Here is a 22450-nt window from a genome sequence, read left to right as displayed (position 1 = left end):
ATCAGCGGAATTACCGCTGCAGTAATTATGCTAAAAACGCACCATATAGTCCAATGAACTATCAGAAAATGGGGATTAACTCTGCCACCACCACTTGTAATCCGGTGGTAATTCTGCTGGACAAAGTGGCGGTAACGGTAATGCCATTGGGTGGTATTCCGGCAGATTTACCGCTGGAATACTGGCCAACTCGTAATGAGGCCCTTATACAATTGTAATTGAGACCGCAGTTTCCTTCATTGTATTTGAGAATTTATCTTCATAATTAATCCTGTGATTTGTTCTTTTAAAGATTTTAAGATTGCTCGTTTTTAACCATTATATTTTATATCCATGATGAATTGAAAGTGAACATTTGTATATGGTTTTACATGTAAGTGATTGGTTTTATGGCTTATGCCGAATAAAACCTTTGATGATGATCATCATCATTTATGAATTAACCTCCTGAAATGTATATGTTTATTTATGGTGATGGGGCGCTGAGAAAAATCCCCTGAGTTTCACCGTCCTCACCCTCCTGAACATCCCATCTCCCCCTCCCCAGTGCTGAGGGGATCTGTGACCAATCTAGCAAGATTGTCGCTGACTCTCTGGAGGGAAGCTTCTCTTAGGTGGCCAGGGAAAGGCAGAAGCTACCTGACTCTGACCCTGGGGGTGTGTGTCTGCGGGTGGACCACATAGGCGAAGACCAACTCCAGAGAGGTAGGAAAACACTGAACCAAAATAACCTTGCAGCCATAAGTCCTCATGACACCCATGTACCGTTACAACATACATGTATGGCCTATTGTGACATATATACTCATTTCCCAAGTTTTCCCAGGCAATTACCCTATTTAACCCCCCTCCCCCGCCAACAGTTTAGCAGTGAGACGAGGAAGAGGAATGACACATCGCCACTGATCTGGACATCCTCCGGGCACTGACTCTCGGTAGGCCTCCTGCTTCTTTTCAGAAGATGATGGCCAGGGTGGTTGGGATTTGTGAGCACAGAGGCTGTACCAGCAGATCCTAAAAGGCTTGCCTCTGTTTTATTAGATAAGCAGAGGTCCAAAGATGAATCCAATACGGAACCGGTTTTAGTGATATTTCTTCCACAAAGCATCCCTGATGTAGATCAGCCAGCTGCATGTACTTTGGTGTTCTTACTGGAAGGCGCAGACCTTTCTTAAAATGTTTTTGTTCAGTTCATACCAGCTTTGTGTGATGTTGGCAACCCCATATCTCAGAACCATATAGGGCCGCAAGTTTTGCTTGTAGATTATATGCATCCTGTGTTGGCAAGAAGGCACTGCCCCTGTAGTTGACAAAGAAGCACAATATATCTTTAGAGGCATGTTCAAGCCTCAAATCAGCCTTGTCAATTTGCCTCGTCCACCTGCAGCTATCTTGTAAACCAATACAAAGATACCTGAAGCTATCTACTTGCTCAATGGGCATCCCCTCAGTTCCCACAGACGATCTTAAGCTTTTGGCCCTTTTAGTTAAGCCGAACATCATACTCTTAGTCTTCCCTGTGTTAATCTCTAAGGCCAAATCTTTTCAACTGTCATAAAAGTTATTCATTTGGGTCTTTACGCCAATAGGGGTCAAAGATAAAATAACAGCATCTTCTGCTTAAAGAAGAATGGCAACATTTTTTGGGGCCAAAATCGGGGCATCTGTTTGGAGGGCACAAGGTTTTGTGACAATTCTATCCATCGGCACGCAAAAGAGGGTTGGGGCCAATGCACGCCCCTGCCTGACCCCTATGTTGATATTTATTGGATCTGTAAAATCCCCTTCAAGATTCCAACAGACGACTGCCTTATTATCTCTATGTAAACAGTAAAGGGCCGGTAAAAGTGCCATGGGAATATCTACCTCCAACAGTGAGTCCCACAGTGTAGCTCCGGGGATCCCATCAAAGGCCACATTTAGGACTATAAAGACAGCGTAAACACTCATCTTCCTAAGGATTCCATACTTTTGGAGGATAATGAACAAACAGAAACACAGGTCCGTTGTTCTCAAGCCTTGCTGGAATCCGGCTAGGTGGTGTTTAATAATAATCCCATTTGCAATTGTGAGGGGTCAGAAATGAGAGACCGACACAAAGTTGTAGGGTTCTCTACATATGCCATGTTTATTAAAACAAAAAGGGTGGGATAAAGGCCTATCTGTCCGTATCCTAATGAGAATGTCCCTACCCACAAAACTAAAACTAAAGTAAGTTGACCTTGTATCCTATTTATATCTGTCCCTCACACTAACATATGGAGTGCACGGAACACCCGTTCGCCTGTTTCCATTCATTCTTGAAAGGGACGTGTCTTGCATTATATTTTCTGTATCGAGACTGCATCCTAAATCAGAATGGATGAATTTGATATGCAGCCCATCGGATCACAATCACTTTTTTTCGGAATTAGATGCCTCTCTACCGCTTTGACTTGGGCAGGGAGATGAGCATTATTGCATCTGTTTTCAGATCGAGCTTGGTTTATTGAAGCTGTTGTTTGACAAGCTCCCATTTGGCAGCAATTAGGAATGTATGTTTCTATTCTACTGAATATTGCCAGAGGACCACCGTACAGGACAAGTTGGGACCTCCTAGTGGCATCCAATGTTGATTTGAATGTGTTATTGTTTTATATACTATTTGCAGTGCTTTGTCCTGAGGAAGGCGACTATCAGTCCTTGTTTTTTACTAGATTTAACCAATCGTCGAAACTACCCATAGTAAGATATTTGGGTGGCATGTCAAATAGCGTATTTTATCCCGAAATCTGTAGTTGATGCATAGCACTAGTTTGATTGTCATCAAAACAAAGTCTTGCACTAGCTTTGCACTTTATTAGATAGCCTGGAGGATTACATTTAAACTGTATGTAAACCATTGATCACATGGTGATAGTTTTTCTCCTCCCTACGTAACTCATCGGTATACATTGAACAGTTTGTGTGTACACCTAAAACTCAGAGAAAATATGTGTTTTCCTGTTTACTAAGGATGTTTTTTTTACCAGTGCTAGCCAATAATTGGAATGTTTTTATATAATACTGGATGTTTTGAATGAATTATGGAATGAACATTTGAGTATTTTTTAGCATGATGTTTAAAAGTATGTTTGATATACTAATAAAATTTGAATATATATCGTTTTCTATGTCTTTTTGACCCGGTCCGCTATTATCAAATTCATCAGTAGCAGTCTGCTATCTATATACTATACAGTTTTGTCCCGTGCGACATAAAGCCCCTTGTGTTCTGGCCTCACACTAACATATACAAAAAATGTATAGGTTAAATGTCTCTGGCTCGTGCTTAATAAAAAAGAGTGTGAAAGTTCAAATAGGTAACGCCAACAAAGCAATCCTTATGTGCAGGAGTTGGCTCCCTTCCCCTGAGCCAATTTAGGAAACCTGTTGGATATATGTTGTTCCAACAATGTTCTGTCCAAATTACTGAAAATGTTTTTCACGACAGAGAAACGTCTTCCTTGGTTTAGCAAAGCAAACATGTCTCATCTATAGAATACTGTTGTCAGAATGGCAAAACAGATATCTTTTCCACAGAACACTTTTCTTAGGATGGCAAAACCAAATGTCTCTTTCATAGAACACTTTTCTGAGGATGGCAAAACCAAATGTCTCTTTCATAGAACACTTTTCTCAAATGTTTGGATATCCTGGTTTACTCTCGTGCCAGGAATGTCTATTTGACTGAAAACGAAACTCTTCATATCCTGGTTTACTCTCCTGCCAGGAATATATCCTTTCAGACTTGCACAGATCTCCTACCAGGTATCATTTTCCAAAAAGGACCCTTGTCTGATGCTCTTATCAGGTCTTTCTGCAATCTTCCTCCTACTTAAATTATTATACAACCACATTTCTTCAGTGTCCCTACTTGGCTACTTGCACCAATTTCCCCCATACAGACATCTCACACATGAGGGGTTGTTCAAACTCTGTCTGTCAACCTTTCTTTCACTCTCTTGGCAATGCTTGTTCCATATTTACCCCAACTGACATATCATGTCAGGAGAACTGCACAAGTTGTTTCCTTATCTTTCTCTCAGCTGTCTTTTGGCTTATGACAATGTTGGTTCCAGGTTTCCCCCAACTGACACCTCATGTCAGGAGAATTGTTCCATGTATGCCTTCTTTTAATTCCGTTTGGTCGATATTCAGAAATATCCTTCATACATTCTTTAACGTTTTTGCAAGTTCCGGGGCCCCTCTCACTCTCATGCTGACTCAACGGTATGCCGTGCTGTGGCTGCAAGAGTTTATTGTGAGGCCAGCCTCCCCGTCTGAGTCGAGGTTCGTTTGGTTGTCGCGTCAGTGTTTGCCTCCTTCGCTGTCAGAATCTGCACTGCTCTGCATGGCCTAGTCTCCCCTGCCCCTGCTGCATTCACTGTTTCTCTACCGGGGTCCTTCTTCTCCAGTTTTGAAAGCGGTCAACCTGCTGCAGGAAAACGTTCACTGCTCTCCTTGCGGCTCTTCTCCCTAGGACTCCCTCTGCTACCGGTCTCGCTTTCCCCACTGTGTACTCTGCAGCCTCTCCTTGTTTCTTCTCAATCCTCCTGCTGTAGGTAACATTTGGGTTTAAATGTCCTGCGCAGCTGATTTAGCTTGCGTCAACTAGACTGCACTTCACGTTGAAGGTCACATTTTCTCCCCATTGACTCTCTGTTGTTCTTCTGGTGCAGGATGGCAGAGAGGTGGCGCACCATATCCTGCATTCCGGCTTTGGCTGTGTCTCGCATGCTATGGCCAAGGGTACAGTCATCAGAATGCACTCCTAGATGAGGACCTCCGGGTTCGCTCCAGATGTTCAGCTTATTAGAAAGACATGAGCATATAGTTAGTATCTGACCCTTTAAGAAATGCACGAAATATGTTTATGTCCCAGATTAGTGCACCAAAACCCACTGGTTTTTTTTAAAATCCTGGCCAGTGATTGGGAATCCCATGCTGCGTTTTGCAGAAGTGTGATTCGCAGAACATGATAATCCACTTACCGAGACTGAAAGAAGCATTTGGTTTCCCAGGAGCGTCGCAGGCAGTGCAAGACCAGCCCTCGCTGCATGTGATGGACCCAACTCATTTCCATTTTGGCGGACCAACTCTGTAGCTCTTACCACTAGCTATGCCTATTCTCCCACTCCCTGGCGCTCTTCTTACTCCGTTATTATCACTATCCCTTTACTACCCTTCCGTCCTCCAACTGCTGTCAGTCTACTGATGCTTCTACTCACTAACGCTCGGTATCTCCCTCTACAACCAACTACCGTCCTACTGCCTTTTCCACTTACTCACTACCTGCTGTCTCTTCTCCGAACTACTACTACCACCTCTACCACTACTACCATGACCAGTCCTCCTACTCTGCCTGTACTCCTCACACTCTCCACACAAACGCGCCACAGACCCCCTCCTTATAATAGCACTCCTTTTGCTTCCCTCCTCTGGTCTCTCGGGCGTCGTCCTCCACCTCCTGTCCTCGCCAACTAACCCACACTCAACCATTTGCATGCACCTACTTAAATACCCCGCCCCCTCCAAGTATTGGCCCACTTACCTTAGTGAATCACTTACCTTCCTTGAGGGGGTGTGACAGGCAAAGTCTTCAGAGGCTTCAAAAGGGCTTGTAAGCCCTGCCCCTTCTGTCTGCCTTTCTCACATAGACCCTGATGGAGTTCAGGAGGGTCAAATGATTTAAGTCCTTTCTGTAGGCCTATGCTTGCCCCTAATATCCCTGGTGGTGTAGTGGGTGTAAAGGCCTTTGTGGAGGCCACAAAAATTGTTCAACAAAAACTTCTCCAGCATTGGATCTTTCATAGACTTGCATGCTGTGAATATTCCCTGGCGTCAAGCTGGGAATCACTTCCCTGGTACTTTAGTGGTGTAAAGGCCTTTCGGGAGGCCTTTATTTAATAATGAAAAAGTCCATGGTGGGCTACTGGCTGTGTTTGCATGCTCCAGCAGACTCTGTGCTGGAGCCACATTCCATTTCAGGACGCCACGCCGGTGTTGCTGTGTTTGTGGCATCCCAAGGTTTGCGTAGACTGCTTTCCATTGGTGGTCCGACGGCCTTGCTGCAGCGATCTTGCTACTTGCTTCCCACTTCAGGGTAGGCTCGGTCAACGTTGCAGCTCCTCGGGGCCTGGATGCTGTCCTCATTTTGGTGGGGTCTTCCTGGCCCCACTGCCGACATTTGCCAGGTGAGAACAGGTAGGAGGGGGCCTGCCTTCACTCCAGCACCTTACTTGGGTGTTGGGGCAGACCACTGCTCCCTCCCTCCCCCTTTGACAAGGCCTGCTAACAGGCCTTGCCACACATATTAAGCCGTGTTTGTTTCTATTGGTTTCCCTTTCCAAACCAAGTGTTTTTAAATCGGTTAATAAAACTGTGTGTCAGAACTCTACATTGTGTCACAGCTTTGATTATCCCCTTAGTGCTTCATGACAGCTTGATAAGCCTAAAACTGTTTCGAGAAACGTGCTGAGCACTTTAACTCTGCTTCTGTAAGTGGGAGCTTAGAAGTATGCTGGCCACTATATAGACTGTTCGATAGTTGGGGAATATTAGAAAAAAAACAGAATTCCCATAGTTAGGACTTGGATTCACAGTGAGTTAAGCCACCCTGTCACCTTTATGAATTCTAGACCAAAATGCCGTAGGCTTGATAGGCATTAACCTCACCCACCATGATAAAGTGAATAAAACTGTTGAACATCACACACGACTGTTGTCTGTTCTTCTGATTGCTGAATAAAAGAGATTAGGTCATAAATCAAAATGCGTTTCATCTTGCCCTTTTCTCTGTTTTCAGTAACTGAACACTTTAGGTCTGAGAGTCACTGGAAGTCCACTTTGTAAAATTCTCCTTGTGTGATCTGAAATTGTGTGTTCTGAGTTGGGAAGTCTCTTAATGAGAGAAATGTTATTGGCTGAAATATCGTCCTCAATTCATGATACAGATGTCTAACCAAAGCACCTTACTTATTGGTTACTGGATCTAGGCAGACATTCACTCTCTCTCTCATTGCGAGAGAGAGGAATTATGCAGAAGTGACACCTATTTGTATTTGTATTTTATTTATTTGTATAGCGCACCCGGCCCTGGGGCAGCTGGGCGCATATCTTACAGCTATGAAGCTCTTAGGCAATACAGTTACTTAGGAGAGTACGGTTACACAATTACATAGTTACAACAAAAATAAACAAGACACAAGGATGAGTGCAATCAAATGCAAAGTGCATAACCGCAGCCATGCTAGTAAGTACCCCTGGTCGCCTGGCGGTCCAGTTCATGCAACCAGTGTGTAGATTTTCTTTTGAAGATATGGAAGGATGGTTCCGATCTGATGGACGTCGGCAGTGTGTTCCATAGTTTAGCCGCCTGTACAGGAAAGCTAGAACCCCCTGAGTTCTGCAGCTTAAATCTAGGAATGGACATAGTGTGGGCTTGGCCCGATCTTGGGGGCCTTGAAGTGTGTGGTAGGATTCTGTTAGAAAGGTGAACTGGGGCAAGGTGGGCTCTGGCTTTGTGTGTTAAGGCTAGAGTTTTGAGAGCGATTCTGTGTTTAACAGATAGCCAATTAAGGTTACGTCTTGTATCGGATATATGTGACTTCTTTGGGATGTTAAGGGCAGCCCTGATAGCGTTGTTCTGTGTCACTTGTAATTTGTACATGTTTCTAAGGCTAGTCCCTATAAGGAGTGAGTTACAGTAGTCGATTTTGGACATAACTAGCGCTCTAGCCAAGGTGATGCAGTTGGGTGTCGTGAGGAAAGGCCTTCACGCGGTAATAAGCTTGCAGGTGTAAGCGGATGCTGCAACAATAGCATTGGTTTGTCTATTGAAAGAGAAGGTGTCATCTAAATAAATGCCGAGAGTTTTAGTAATATTGGAAGCTGAGATGGTGTTGCCGTCAATAATGAAGGATTTGAATGAAGGGTCTAGTTTGTTCAGTCTGGAGCGGGAGCCAAGTATTAGTAGCTCAGTTTTCTCATCATGATGCGCCATCCAGGCTTGGATTACTGAGTAAATACCTTTAAAGACTTTGGAATCTTCAATGTGATTTCCTGAGATTGGGATTAGAATCTGGGTGTCGTTGGCATTAGTATACGAGACATCCATGGAGTCAAGAATATCGAATAATGGCTTAGTAAAGACATTATAAAGCGTAGGGGAGACGCATGATCCTTGAGGGACCCCACAGAGTACAGGAGATGGTTCAGCAGAGGCTGAGGGAGAGAAAACTCTCATAGTTCTATTAGCAAGGAAAGAGCTAATCCAAGAGGTGGCGGAGTCGGAGAAGTGTGCAGCTGATTTTAGGTGTTGGCATAGTATTTGGTGGTTGACAAGGTCGAAGGCCGCTGGTAGGTCAAGTAGTAATAGGAGTGCTAGTTTACCATTGTCTTTGATGTCATGCATTTGTGTTACAAGGTCAATCAAGCCCGTTTCTGTGCCATGTCTAGGGCGGAAACCAGATTGTCTGAGGCCCAGGAGATTGTTGGTTTCTAGATAAGCTTGAATTTGTAGGTAAGCGGCACGATCCAATATTTTTAGTAGAAAAGGCACTGTCGTAATAGGTCTGTAATTAGAAGGATTGCTAGGGTCAAGTGAGGGTTTTTTGAGGAGTGGAATGACCCAGGCATCTTTTAAGTTTATTAGGTATCGTGCCTGATTTGAAAGAGGCATTGATAAGACGAGTGATGAAAGGGGCAGCCGCTTTAATGATAGGAGCTGGGCAGGAGTCACCTTGACAATTGGACGGTTTTAATTTTCCGATGATGTTTACCACTTCCCAAGTGTCTAGTGGAGAGAAGCTGAATGGTTTGATAGATGGATCAGGGTCTGTCTTAATGTTGCTAGATGTCTTGTGAACAGGGTTGGTCGGCAGGAGTATTTTTTTTGGGTTAATTTTAGTTTGGAGCATCGATATTTTGTCTAGTAGTGCCTTCTGGATGTTAGTACACCACGCAGCATCTGTGCTACAGTTGTCGATAGGGGCAATGGGAGATTCAAGTTCTTTGAGGATCTTAAACAATTCTTTTGTATTCGATTGAGCGTGAATGATACGTTCATTATAGTTATTGTTTTTGGCTAGAATGATAGCTTCTTTATAGTTTGAGGAAGCTATGGTCAGGGTGGTTTTGTTATTAAGTGATTGGCAGTTTTCTCCAGCATGCTTCTGCATTTCGTTTGGTTTTGCGTAGTTCTCTCAACTGTGGTGTGTACCAGGAGTTAAGATGGGAGTGTGGTTTGGCTTTGCGCATTTTTAGTGAGGCGATGATGTTTAATGCTTTCAGGATAGCCTGATTATAAGCGTCAACCAAAACTCTAGGGTCCTCAGTGTGTAGTGTATTGTTGAGAATAGGAAGAATGAGAGGGAGCAGTTCATCTGTAGTAATGTTTTTCTTATTACGAGTGAGGGTCGCTGGTGCGGTGTTAGTAATGGGACAGTGAGGAGTGGCGTTGATGGCGAATGTTATCTTGTGGTGGTCTGACCAAATGCATGGTGTGATGGTGGTCAAATTGATATTGCAGTTAAGGTCAGCAAGCCAATCTAAGGTTCTACCTTTGTTATGAGTTGGTTCATAAATATGATGGGTATAACCTAGATCTGAGAGTGTACTAGCTAAGTCATTAGCATTAGTGTCTGCTGGGTCACTAAAGCCAAGGTTGAAGTCTCCAAGTATTAAACTTTGCAAGTTATGTTTGGCATTGTTGGTAAGGAGTGACAGAATGTCCTCAGAGAAGGTTGAGATTGGATCAGGTGGTCGGTAAATGATGTGTAATGTGACCGTCTGGTTGGAGATAGAGATTCAGCTGAAGAGATCTGGAGGTTAGGAATGGCTCTGATGTCAAGTGAGTTCTTGAAAATAATGGCGATTCCTCCCCCTTTAGCTTGGGCCGTATTTCTGTCACATCTGATTATGGAGTAGTTGGCTGGGATGGCTAGAGATACTGATGGACCTGAGGCTGCATGTAACCATGTTTCTGTGACAGCGAGGAAGCCAAGGTTTTCAGTGGTTATAAAGTCAGCGATATCCAGTGCATGGGCCGAGATAGATCGAGCATTGATAATAGCTGCCTTGATCAATGTGTCCTTTGGGATGTTTTTATGAGTTGGTGTGTGACTTGTGTTGACAGTTGTGTTAGAAAGGGTTGCGTACAAGGCCTTCGGGGCAAGATTTTTTTTTTTATCTTATTGCCTGTAGGTGTGAAGTTAATGTACTGAATCTGGATCTTAATCTGAGATTTCTCAGGAGAATAGATTGTTGATTCGGTAGTAGTTTGGTTGATGGGAAGTTCTTGGTGGTAGATGAAGGGTGGATAGGGATCTTGCTGAGCGTCAGCGTCCGAGAGCTACTAGTTAATAAATGAGTTCTTAGATCTCAATTTAGAATTTCTGGAAGCTATGGGGCATGGTTGGTTAGGTGTGGGTTTGGAGCCGAAATGTTGTAGCCATAGTGCCGGGTCGTTTAGGTGCGGGTTGTGTGGTGACGCAATGTCCGTCGTCCTATGTAAGTGAACGCTAGCTGAGGTCCCTGTAAGGTAGGCCATGTGAACCATGGGGCGTGTACAGGATGGAAAAGAAGGGTGTTGATAGTATGATGAGATAATAGGGAAGGGTCTGGGTGGGTGGCTGACGTGCAGTATGTAGAGGAGCGTGGTCAGAGTCATATACATAGTGAGCTAGAGTAGATGTGCGTGTATGTCACTATAGTATCACAATGGAAAACGTTCCGGTTGTGGTAGGGTGGAAGGTCCTAATAATGGCACAATTGCATTGACTATTGGATACGAGTACAAGTATGACAGTGAGAATCACCCAATCAAGGAGGTGTACAAATATAAAATAGCACAGTGAGATTTCCCCGAGCAATGGTAATATAAGCCCAGTGATATCACGAATCAATTTTATGGAGGCAGTTGAGTGTGTTAAGCGAATGACTAATACAATCGTCTCGTGGGTCGGCATGCGAACTGAGGGTACAAAGCTGCGACCAAAGTAACTATCACCCTCGTAATGCTACAGAGAGGTGGTAGAATGACGGTTAGAGGAGTACAAAACGCATGACGTTCTAATCAACTGTAATGAGATGGCTAAGACAAAGTAGAACGGATAGAAATAAGTTATCTACAATGACACTCGGCTTGTGCAAAGAACACACAGTGGATGTTATGCAAATAGGAACATTCATGCATGGGTTCCAATGAGGAGGCGAGGTTATTTAGGCACCCTATCATGAGATTACATGAAGGGGAAAGCATAGCAATTAAGGCCGTGCAAATATAGCAGGGTCAGAGTGATAGGAATCCAGGTCCAAAAGTACAAATAAGCAGTTCACGGGATGGCAAATGTTCCGAGAGCGCTCAAGTGCAGTACTTACAGGATTGGCAAGGTGCTCAAAGGGTACTAGCAAACGGATCAGTGCAGGTGCGCAGCGAGCGGGAAGAGGTTCTTGCCCTGGCCCCTGGAAGACACTGGACAGGCACAGGACAGGGATACGTCCTTATTTGTCGTCCTTAGTAGTGGAACGGTTCACGCCTAACGGCTCCGGCAGGGTAAACATATGGCGCTGCTCATCTAATCTGGATGCAGCGGTCTGCGGCGATGTCACAGGGGTGTTTATTACGATCTGCAGGCAACTCACTTCGGTAGAGTGGCCATCTTGGCGTGGTTTTTACCACATGGAAGGTAATGGCGGCATCATGAATGTGAGCACAAATATGCTGGCAGGTTGAAGTAGTAAGGAGCAAATCAAATCTCTGTTGTATTTAATAATACAGGAGGGGCGGCATCCAATTTCACAGATGCGGCAGATGAATCGGGAAGTTTGCGCAGCTTTTTACCTACAATAGCAGCATGGTCTGCGTGTGTTCCTGGAGGCTTTGTGCTGGGAGAACTGCTCCGGCAATGCAATAAGCGGTCATACTCCTTACGGCTGGGCAGCTTGTCTGGGGGAGACGGGCACAGGACAGGGATACTAATGAAAAGTGTGTCATTGCTAATGAAAGTGTGTCATTGACCAAGGGTATGAACATTGTAATAATAGTGATCCGGAGTATTCCTTTCCATTCCATGAGATCCTTTTTCATGCCAGTGAATGTAAATGGAAGTTATTTACATAGTCAGTGGTTATACAGAGAAGCTGGCATGGTTTCATTTCTCTAGGGAAAGAGTTGAATGGCCCCTGTCTATATGATCCAATCATTTCTCAAAATATAATATGGTATGCTATTAAAAAATAAAATAGATATTTTGAATAAAAGCAAAATGACATTAGTGTACATACTTGAGGGGACATGGAGTCTGTAGTGCAGTCTCTAGGCTGTAGATGTTTGTTATAGTGGCTTGTGAGCATTCAACCTGGGGAAGCAAAAGATAGATGGCCTGCAGAAAAACAGCATTCTAATTTCACTGGCTCGGCTTCTAAATCATTATGGGTAATATGAGTATGGGATTGTAGTATGAGCGACATTATGAATTTTTAATCCAACTACTTAAAAAATCTGAGAATGCCAGCCTGGTTAAAAGTTAAAGGGCAAACAAATGCATGCACATGCGTGTGCATACTGTAAGAAACCTGAGGGTATTCTTCCAGGTAGACCTCAAGAATCCCTTATTCAGGGAGCCAGGGAAGGGCTGGAGCTCTCAGATCCCAACCCTGGGGCGGACAAGTGAGGGAGGGTCACCTGGGTAGGGGAGCCCAGGGTTATGCTTGGAGGAATACTCCAGGAGAGACGCAGTATTCTACCAGTGACGAAGTCCCTGAAGATTTGGTGCGTTATTCTGCATCCATCTCCCTTCCAACCAAAGAAGCTCCCTTAATAAAATCCAACCACCCTGTTACACTCAAAAACCCCAACTCCCAGAATCCTTGTTTTTTGTTACCTCCCCGAATACTCCCAACTATCCTTCTCCACGTCTCTGATTATTCTTTCCGGACACCCAACCTACCTTGACAAAACCCTACCAATCCCGTCCCTCTAATTGTTATTTTCTGAACTCTCAAACGGCATTGACAAAACACTACCATTCCCCCTGCTCCTTTCATGATAATAATCCCGGTCAGTCCTGTATGTTTCACAAACCCTATCCAGCTCATCCTTCCGAGTTAACCAACCAACCCCAGTCTTATAATACTCTTTTCCCATTTTACCATGGAGGATACTCAGATACTCTAACCCCTCCCTTTTCCGACATGAACACTCTTACACCACACGGAAGACAAAGGACTAAGTCCAAACATGTTTACCTGCATGTCCCAAACCAAGGGCCAGGCAGAGTCAGGCAATTGATCAGAATCACACACAGCCATTTCCTTTCCTCACAGGGATAAAGGGTGGAGCACGAAAGCACAGGACGAGCAAGGCAGACCGCACAACGTGAGGGCTAACTTAGCACAGCAGTTCAAGAGGTGACAAAAGACGGCAAATACTGAGAGGGTGCTAGGAGAGAAGTGACCTTGCCCTTTCCGATCCAGGTCCATGAAACCTCTGCAAATGGAAACACAGGACCGCGAACAAAGGCCAGTGTGTGTTGCAGCAGATGTCTACGCTACACAAGACCCTCCATCGCTGATAACCTAGCCAGGGAGAGATGCTTGTCTCAGTGGTACCAACCTTGACTCGATGGAGAAGAAATCCAAGCGGTTCATCACAGCCGGTGAGCTGAGGGGAGAGTCGATAAGAAACCGAACTGTGTTGAATGAAAAGTAGCAAGAGGTGATTTGAACTTTGAAAGGAACTATTGAGAAAAGAGGGGGGACAACCTGTAACAGTGGCGACCGGCACCACGTGGGTGCTCATGCAGGAAACTCTGGGTGATTACACAATGATAAGAGACTACCGTAACCAGAAGGCCTTGGGAAGAGGCGGAGAGAGGTCAAAGTGGTCATACAGGTATCTTGTAAAATCCTCTGGACCGTCGAAAGTCTTTGACCGACAGATGATTGTGAAAGAACAGATGATTATGAAAGAAAGGGAAATGAATCCGGCATGTTGAAAATGAGTACATGAACTGTTTGTTAAAATTTACCAAGAGTGAACCCGGCGGAGGGATGCTAACAAGAAGGGCCGAAGCCTGAAGTCCCATAGTGAGCTGTTTGTTAAAGGTTGGCAAAAGTGAACGCGGCGGAAGGTTGCTAATGAAACGGGGCAAAGTCTAAAGTCCCATATTGAACTGTCTGTAGAAGATGGCGAGAGTGAACTCAGCAGAGGGAAGCCGACAACCAGAATAGTGTGTTAAGCGACCGACCAAGAGGTGTCCACCGTGAACCGTCTGTAAAAGTTGGTGAGAGGGAAGCCGGCAATCGGGGACGAAGCCTGAAGAACTGTTTAAAAAGACGTTAAGACTTGTGAAAGTAAGAAGCATTCGAAGACCAGGGAAGTGAATGGTTTCCCTTGTCAAGTGGGTCTGAGCCCGGTCGAGGGAGATCCAAGGGTGAAAAGTACTCACCCATAGTTCATTTGCAAAGGAACTTTTTGTTTGTTTGTTTGTTGTTGAATACATCAGGCCCTCGAAGGCAAGATACGTATCCATCGAAGAACCTGATAGCTGGAACGGAACCGTCAGCTTGTGCTGAGAAAGCTAAAAACCCGTGCTAAAAACGTGGGGAAGGGATTTATTTGTGAACACTTCTTTCTTTATTGAACCTTTATCCCACACTTTTTTTTGTAATTAGTTGTAAGGAATTGGCAATAGATTTTTGTTAGTATAGGCCCTTTTATTTTGACACAACGCCACAAGAACTGCCTTATTTTTCAGTTGATGGTCGACACATGCTCCCATCGTAGATTTAGGTTTAGATTAGGTGTTTTTCCACCCTGCATTTACAGTTTAATGAACACCCTTGAACTGTGATCACTTATGTCTGTCTTTACTGTTGCTAGCATGAGTTCCTTACAGCACGCACACACACCACATGCACACACAGACACACACACACACACACACACACACACACACCTACACCTTATATAAGCAGGGAACCCATTGAATTCTATGACAAGACTGGAGGCGAGCATTATGCTTCATCTTCATTTATTCTACTCTTCAGCAGTTCAACAAAACACAAATAACTGTGAAAAGTGTTAGAACAAACTTTTCTCTTTTTTTTTTTTCTTTTTTCAACTACAACCCCCATGAGTCTCTGTAGTCCATGCTCCATCTACCAGTCACAACCCACTCCTCTTCTTTTACTGCTCTTCAAGCAGATAAGTACTATTTCTTTCCTCTCCGTATGTCCGCGCAAAGAGACTGAGTGAGAGGGAGAATTTTTAGTCTAAAGAGTGAAATAGTGAGCTGAGAGTGAATGCACTTTAGTGTGGTCGTGAGAAAGATTATTTAAATCTCTGTAATGTGGTCCTATTGGTATTTATCACAGGCGCGCGTCCACGCATCAAATTTAGATGTTTTAGTATTCTCAAGCCGCAGGGGATAGCCGCGGGAACTCAGAGAAAGTTTTTCTTGGAAAGAGTTTTAGGCATAATTTCGGCCGCTAGGCCGTCGGCCCCGTGTCGTATGCCCGACACCTTTGGGGTTTGTTCAGTCAGCAACTGCGCTCGCGACCAGTGGCAAAACCCTTAGTGGGGAGGAGCCGGCGCCCGCGAGGCCCGCAGCGAGCCGAGCTCACAACAAGCGCGCAGCCCCCACCCTCGGGTGGGCGGAGCTAGCGCGCAAAGCACGGAGCTTTACGCTCCCACAACATGACCCCCACCCACGGGTGGGCGGAGCTAAACGCGAAGAATCGCGTATTACCGCCACAGAGAGTGCCGGTGACGCCTCTACACACAGCTAACAAGCAGTCGTAGGAGCCGAGCAGGAAACCGTGTGAGTCGGAAAACAGACGTTAAGAAGATTTCAGCGATCTTTCGGTCGCGTGCGTCGTGCTTAGATAGAGCACTGTCCCTGCAGTTCAGCAGCCCGCGAACTCAAGGAGGACACGGGTCTGTAGACCCTGACACTGCCGAGGAGCAGTATATATGACGCAGTGAGTGTGAGGTCCCTCACAGGAGCCGGAAGGCGATATACAGACGAGGGTGCAGCCACTGGATATAAAAAAAAGAATAATAACATCATAAGAGAGCAGTGGGCGTGCTTGAGACACCTGATCAAGGTAACTTTAGGCACACAGCACAAAAAATGTCTGAATTTGAATGGAGCGAGGAGGAGCAATCCCATGACCTCGCTGCCACCTTTAAGCAAGTGCTGGGTAGCTCTCTTACGGATGCAGTGGCGGAGGGGGTGAGACCCCTGCAGGAGAGGCTGGAGACATTGGAAGCTATGCTTTCTCAGCCGAATACCAGCACCAAAGTCGATAAGCGCACGCCCACAGAACCCTTGAAGGAGGGACATAAGGGGAGTAAGCTGGCCCTCAAGAGGAAATCCTCTGACGACCCCCGGGGCTCATTGGAAGAGGCGACAGATATGGCCTCAGAGGTGCCTGACGCTTTCGCGAAGCTTAAAGAAGCTTATCTACAAAGGCAGGCAGTGCCGAACCTCACAACCCCCGCTCCAGGGGATGACAACATCGGAGAGGACCCTGGCTCGGAAGAGGAGCTAACTGAGGATCAGGCCTCATTCGGGGAAGAGGAGGCCGAGGAGGAGGACTGGGCTAAGCCCAGCGGGGGCAAGAGAGCAAGGAAGGAAAAGCACCTCCTTGAAGCACAGGATGATATGTTCGACCCAGACACCATCCACAATCCTAGATCCACTGATTGGCAACCATCCCCCCGAGTAACGCAGTATATGGCGGCAAGGCTACGCAAACCACTAGACAAAGAAGTGCGGCAGCGCCTACGAGCGGAGTGCCCACGCCCCCAACTGCCAGGGAAGGTGGCGGAGGCCCCTGAGCTTGACCCGAAAATGCTGACTTTTGAGTCAAAAACGAGCAAAGACCCCCGCAAGGGCATCAATAGATCCTGGAAGAGCTGCCAGGAGAAGGTCTTGGATCTAGCAGGCCCTCTCGCCAAAATTATGGACCTCGCGGAAAGAGCAAAGGACACAGGGGAAGAAGTGGACCCAGAAGCCCTCGCAGGATGGGCCCAGAGAGCTGTCTGCCTGCTCGGAAATGCAAACTGTGCCATCGCGTCGGAAAGACGTAAAGGCCTGTTACTCAAAATAGACTCGAAGCTTAGCGATTTATCATCATATGAAGCGGGGGAAGGAGCCCAAGGCCTACTGTTTGGTGAGACCTTTGGAAAGGAGATGGGCCGGTTTGTCGGCACTTTCGCTTCCCTAGAGAAGGCTCAAGCATCGATCCGAAAAATCTTCCCTAGTAGGGTTTTTGGAGGGACCAGCCGCTCCAGGGGTCGTGCAGCTGGTCGCAGTCAGGGAGGAAGAAGACCCCAGAACCCCAGAGCGCAATACTGGGAGAATAAAAGTCAAGACTCCTTCTTCCCATCCAGAGGGGGATTCCAGAGAGGCCGCCGGTCCAGAGGTTCAGGACGAGGCCAGGGATTCACACCAGGTGAGAGCGAGTTACTACGCGCCAGTTGGGGGGGAGGACCCGCACATTTTTAGAAAATTGGCGCAAGCTTTCAAGCGATTCCTGGGTTTTGCAAACCGTCAAAGGCCTACAGATAGATTTTATAGAGGCTCCGGTGCAGCAGCACAAGCCGCAAGGGCAGAAATTAGCACAAGCAGAGCAAGTGTGCCTGGACAACGAAATAGCGCAGCTAGCTCTCAAGCAGGCGATAGAAAAATGCGAGACAGCCACAAAGTTTGTGAGCAATATGTTCCTGGTGCACAGGAAAGAGAAGGTTCGACCGGTGATAAACCTCAAGGAACTAAACAGCTGGATTATATACCGGCATTTCAAGATGGAGGGCGTCCATCAACTCAGAGACTCCTTAAGAGAAGGAGACTGGCTTACACGGTTAGATCTGAAAGACGCCTACCTTACGGTTCCTGTTCTCGAGGAGTTCAGACCGTTCCTAGCTTTTCGTTGGCGGAGTCAATTCTGGCAATTCAAGACAATGCCATTCGGGCTTGCTTCCGCACCCTGGGCATTTACGAAGCTGATGAAGCCAGTAGCAGCAGCAATCAGGGAGAAGGGCGTCAGGTTAATTGTTTATCTGGACGACCTCTTACTTATGGCGGAGGATCGGGAAGTGCTAGTATACCAAACGAGATGGGTGCAGGACCTTCTGACCTCTCTAGGTTTCCTTGTGAATACAGAGAAGTCGGATACCACACCAGCACAGAGGCTGGACTTCCTGGGGTTTGTACTAGACACCAGGAAAGCGACACTGGAACTTCCAGCTCGGAAGATGAAAGATATCAAGAGAGAGATCAGAGTATGTTTAGAGAAACAACAAGTATCTCTCAGAACTTTAGCGAGGATAGTAGGGCTTCTAGCAGCATCTATTCAGGCCATATTTCCGGGCCCCTTGCACTACCGAGCACTGCAGAGATTGAAGATAAAGCACCTGCAGCAAGGGCTGAAATACCATCAACAAGTACCTCTAGATCAAGATTCCATTAGAGAACTAGAGTGGTGGTTAAAGAATATGGATGCTTGGAATGGACGCGCCATATTCGGGGACAAGCCAGATCTGCTTATAGAATCAGACGCCAGTCGGAAGGGCTGGGGAGTCAGAGGCGGACAGCTGCAGACCGGAGGCAAGTGGAGCGAGGAGGAGCTCCGGCTGCACATAAACTGTCTGGAGCTTCTGGCAGGATCGTTCGCGATCAAGGTTTTTACGAAAGAGAGAGTAAGATCTTGTGTCCTGCTGAAGATGGACAACATATCAGCAGTGCGATACATCAACCACTTAGGCGGGACGAGGTCCAAGATGTTAGCGGAGCTAGCAAAAGACCTGTGGCATTTCTGCCTACAATCAGGGACGTCGGTGACGGCAGAGTACCTGCCAGGGTCACTGAACGCAGTAGCAGACTGGAACTCTCGTTACCTGACGGACTCCAGCGATTGGAAACTGGATCCAGCGGTGTTTCAGAGGCTGATCGCAAGATGGGGGCCGCTGCAGATAGACCTTTTCGCATCCCGGCTCAATGCTCAGAAGAGCCGCTATTACAGTTGGAGGTTAGATCCAGGAGCTCTAGGAACAGACGCGTTCCTTCAAGAGTGGACAGGAGGCCCGCACTACGCTTTTCCTCCCTTCGTGATGCTGAGCAGAGTACTAGCGAAATGCCGGAGGGAGAGTGCAGAGCTGGTATTGATTGCACCGTTATGGAAGTCTCAAGTGTGGTTTCCCACCTTAATGGAGTTAGTGACGGACATTCCCAGAATTCTCCCCGAAGGAGAGGGACTCCTCACGGACCCAGCTGGGTCGTGTCATCCTCTGAGAGTGAGAGGGACACTCCCGCTAGTCGCGTGCAGGATATCAGGAAGCGTTGGGCGCTGCCGGGAATTTCGGATCAGGCTGCTCAGCTCATCGCGGAATCCTGGGCTCCATCCACTAGGAGGAGCTACGACGCAGCTTGGGCGAAATGGACGAGCTGGTGTAAGAACAGAAGTGTTCATCCCGTTTCTGCACCTGTAGTGGAGATTCTGAACTTCCTAGCGAGCCTATTGCAGAATGGGAAAGCGTTTCGTACGATAGGAGTATACAGATCGGCAATTTCAGCCGGTCACATACCGATAGACAACGTCCCAGCAGGGGAACATCCGGCGGTGGTGAGGCTCATCAGAGGTGCAAGATTCAGAGTACCTCCAGAGCCCAGGTATAAGACAACCTGGGAGGTAGCTACGGTGTTACACCTACTATCAAGCTGGCCGGCAGATAGGTTCCTGTCGCGCAAGCAGTTATCAGGAAAGCTAGCTATGTTGCTATGTTTGGTGTCTTGCAAAAGAGTATCGGATGTAAGAGCACTAGAGATTAATAGACGGTCCTTCGGGCCGGAAGGCGTTACGTTCTCTATAGTAAGAAGGACCAAGACGGGAACATCCACAGTGCACTATCCTTATTTCCCGAACAATTCAAAATGGTGCGTAGCACGATGTATTAAGGAGTATGAGAATAGAACCGCTGAGAACAGAGCAGCGAATACTACTCAGCTATTAATAGCGCGCAGAAAGCCTTTTCATGCAGTTACGGCAGCCACCATCGCAAGATGGGTTAGGGAGATCATGCCGGCAGCAGGTGTGAATGTGGGCATGTATGGAGCTCATTCAGTGAGAGGAGCAATGGCCTCATCAGCCGCAAGAGCGGGAGTGCCTTTGAGCGAGATAATGCTAGCCGCAGATTGGTCAAGTGAGCAAACGTTTAAAGAATTTTATTTTAAGCCAGCTGAGAGTCTAGCAAATACAGTGATGGGGAAGCTTTGAACAAGCATAATGCTCGCCTCCAGTCTTGTCATAGAATAAAGATTACCCCTGCTAGCTGCGCAGGGAGTATTAATTCTATTAAAGACTAAGGAGGCGAGCATTAAATTCCCACCCAAGTTTTCTGTACTTGTATAAATGTCAGTGCATTATATGAACAAGTACGTTCGTACACACCACCCTAATATCTCCTATTGTTATTTCTTCGCATAGGAGAAGACTAGAAGAATAACTGAAAGCAGTATCGCAGCCGAGAGCGACAGAAGTCCGGAAGTGCACCGGCGGTTGAGTTTAACAGTTCTAGAGGACCTTCGCTACGTTGGCAAGGACAAGTTAAATACCATGAGAAGCTGTCAGAGCAAGTAAAAGCAGAGGAGGAGTCCAAGCACAGGAAGTGGGTTGTGACTGGTAGATGGAGCATGGACTACAGAGACTCATGGGGGTTGTAGTTGAAAAAAAAAAAAGAGAAAAGTTTTGTTCTAACACTTTTCACAGTTGTTATTTGTGTTTTGTTGAACTGCTGAAGAGTAGAATAAATGAAGATGAAGCATAATGCTCGCCTCCTTAGTCTTTAATAGAATTAATACGCCCTGCGCAGCTAGCAGGGGTAATCTTTATTGCTGTGTTGTTTGGGAAAGGGATATGCTGCGTGAATGTGCACAGTCCAAATGAGTTGGATGCTAACAGTCTCATTATTTGAAATCTTTCTTTGCAGCAGGAGTAAAGTTCCACGTTCTGGAGCAGCAAGCCGGGAAACCTCTACGACTTCTGATGCAGGTAAGAACATTCCAGACCCTCTTTGTAATATCGGGCTTGCAGAGCTCACAAAATCTACTAACCACTCACATTGGTGAGGAGATTTTATGAAGAGCAAGTACCATTTGCATGGTACTCGACCTTGCTGGCGAGTATGGGGATGTTTGATACTTGTATTTGACGTTTACTGCAAACAAACTTTATTTGCAGTAAATGGCAACTATGTTTGACTGTACATGGCTGTCCTTTGGGTGGCAGCATTGCACCAAATATGAAGTGGGTGAATTTTTCTTAGGTTGAGTATGTAACTAATGAATTCACCCGAAGATCTAGTGGGATTTTTATGAATTTGAGCGTCCTTCTCTGTGCTGGGATGTAGTATGACATGGCTGATGGTGCAATACGAGAGGGTTCAGGGCATTGTTTGAAACCTGATTTAGCAATGAAAAGGGGTCAACAACACATTTGAGACATGCTGTTTGCGATCTTGAACTGGCTGGTTAGGCTATATGTTCAAACCTGCAGGCAACAATCAACTCAGCATTACAAAGCTTCAAATGAAAATAGCAAAAAATGGGTATGCTTTAGGAAGAGCATCAAGTATGTTGAAACAGGGAGGATTAACAAGAGTGGTGTCAAGCACTCAATAGACCACGGTGAGGAGATTTTTACTGTTAACTCTACTGGCAACTCCTTTTAACGGAGATCCAGATAAGTACAGGAGACTGGAGATTTTCCAAGAAATGTTGACGGGAAAATCAAGATTGAGGAAAGGCACAGAGGGGCTTATTACACATGTACACTTTATTTACAACTTAACAGCAGCAAGAAAGATAAACATTTATATCTATTAGTTTTTTAATATTATACAGAAAAAGATAGATTTGACATTTGGTAGAGGTATACATCATCAATGAAGAAATACTCCTAAAAGCCTCAAACCCCCACTCCCACCCAAGCCTAAAGTAATTGAAACATTTTCCAAATGCAAACCGAACTATTACAAAGAGGGCAGAAAGGGAGTCTCATGCCTCAGCTAATCAACATAGTATAATAAAGGGAGCGTATCAATAAAAAGAGAAAAACAGTAAAGTACCATTAATCCATGGCATCACATGGTGAAAAAAATAAAAAATAAAATTGTTGTATTTTATTTGAATTTTTGTTGAGTATTGTCCCTCCCCAGTGTGTCTTGGAGCCGCCTTAGATGGTTCAAAGGTTGAAACGATAAGAGGTGGAACAGAAATTCCAAAAGGCTTTTAGGATAGGAAGATTAGGATAGAGTAGTGGTTGCAGGGGAGGGAGGGCAGTGTTATGTGTGGGGAAATAGGTATGTTTTGAGGCTCTTTCTGAAATTGAAATGGAGGGTGCAGTGCTGATGTGAAGATGTAGG

The 22450-nt window shown here is 45.8% G+C and overlaps 1 protein-coding gene across 3 annotated transcripts in view; it reads left to right on the top strand.

Annotated features, from left to right (window-relative positions):
• The window catches only part of LOC138452946 (phosphatidylinositol N-acetylglucosaminyltransferase subunit Q-like), a 718081-nt gene that overhangs the window by 574124 nt on the left and 121507 nt on the right, over nt 1-22450 (top strand). For all 3 annotated transcript variants that reach the window (XM_069605315.1, XM_069605313.1, XM_069605314.1), the window contains exon 10: nt 21017-21078. In XM_069605315.1, coding sequence (XP_069461416.1) covers nt 21017-21078 — 62 coding nt within the window. The remainder of the gene's footprint in view (nt 1-21016; nt 21079-22450) is intronic.

This window comes from Ambystoma mexicanum, chromosome 4p (assembly GCF_040938575.1).
Source record: "Ambystoma mexicanum isolate Mex_15411 chromosome 4p, UKY_AmexF1_1, whole genome shotgun sequence".
NCBI classification, from domain to species: Eukaryota; Metazoa; Chordata; class Amphibia; order Caudata; family Ambystomatidae; genus Ambystoma; species Ambystoma mexicanum.
This window is presented reverse-complemented; position numbering and strand designations above follow the sequence as displayed.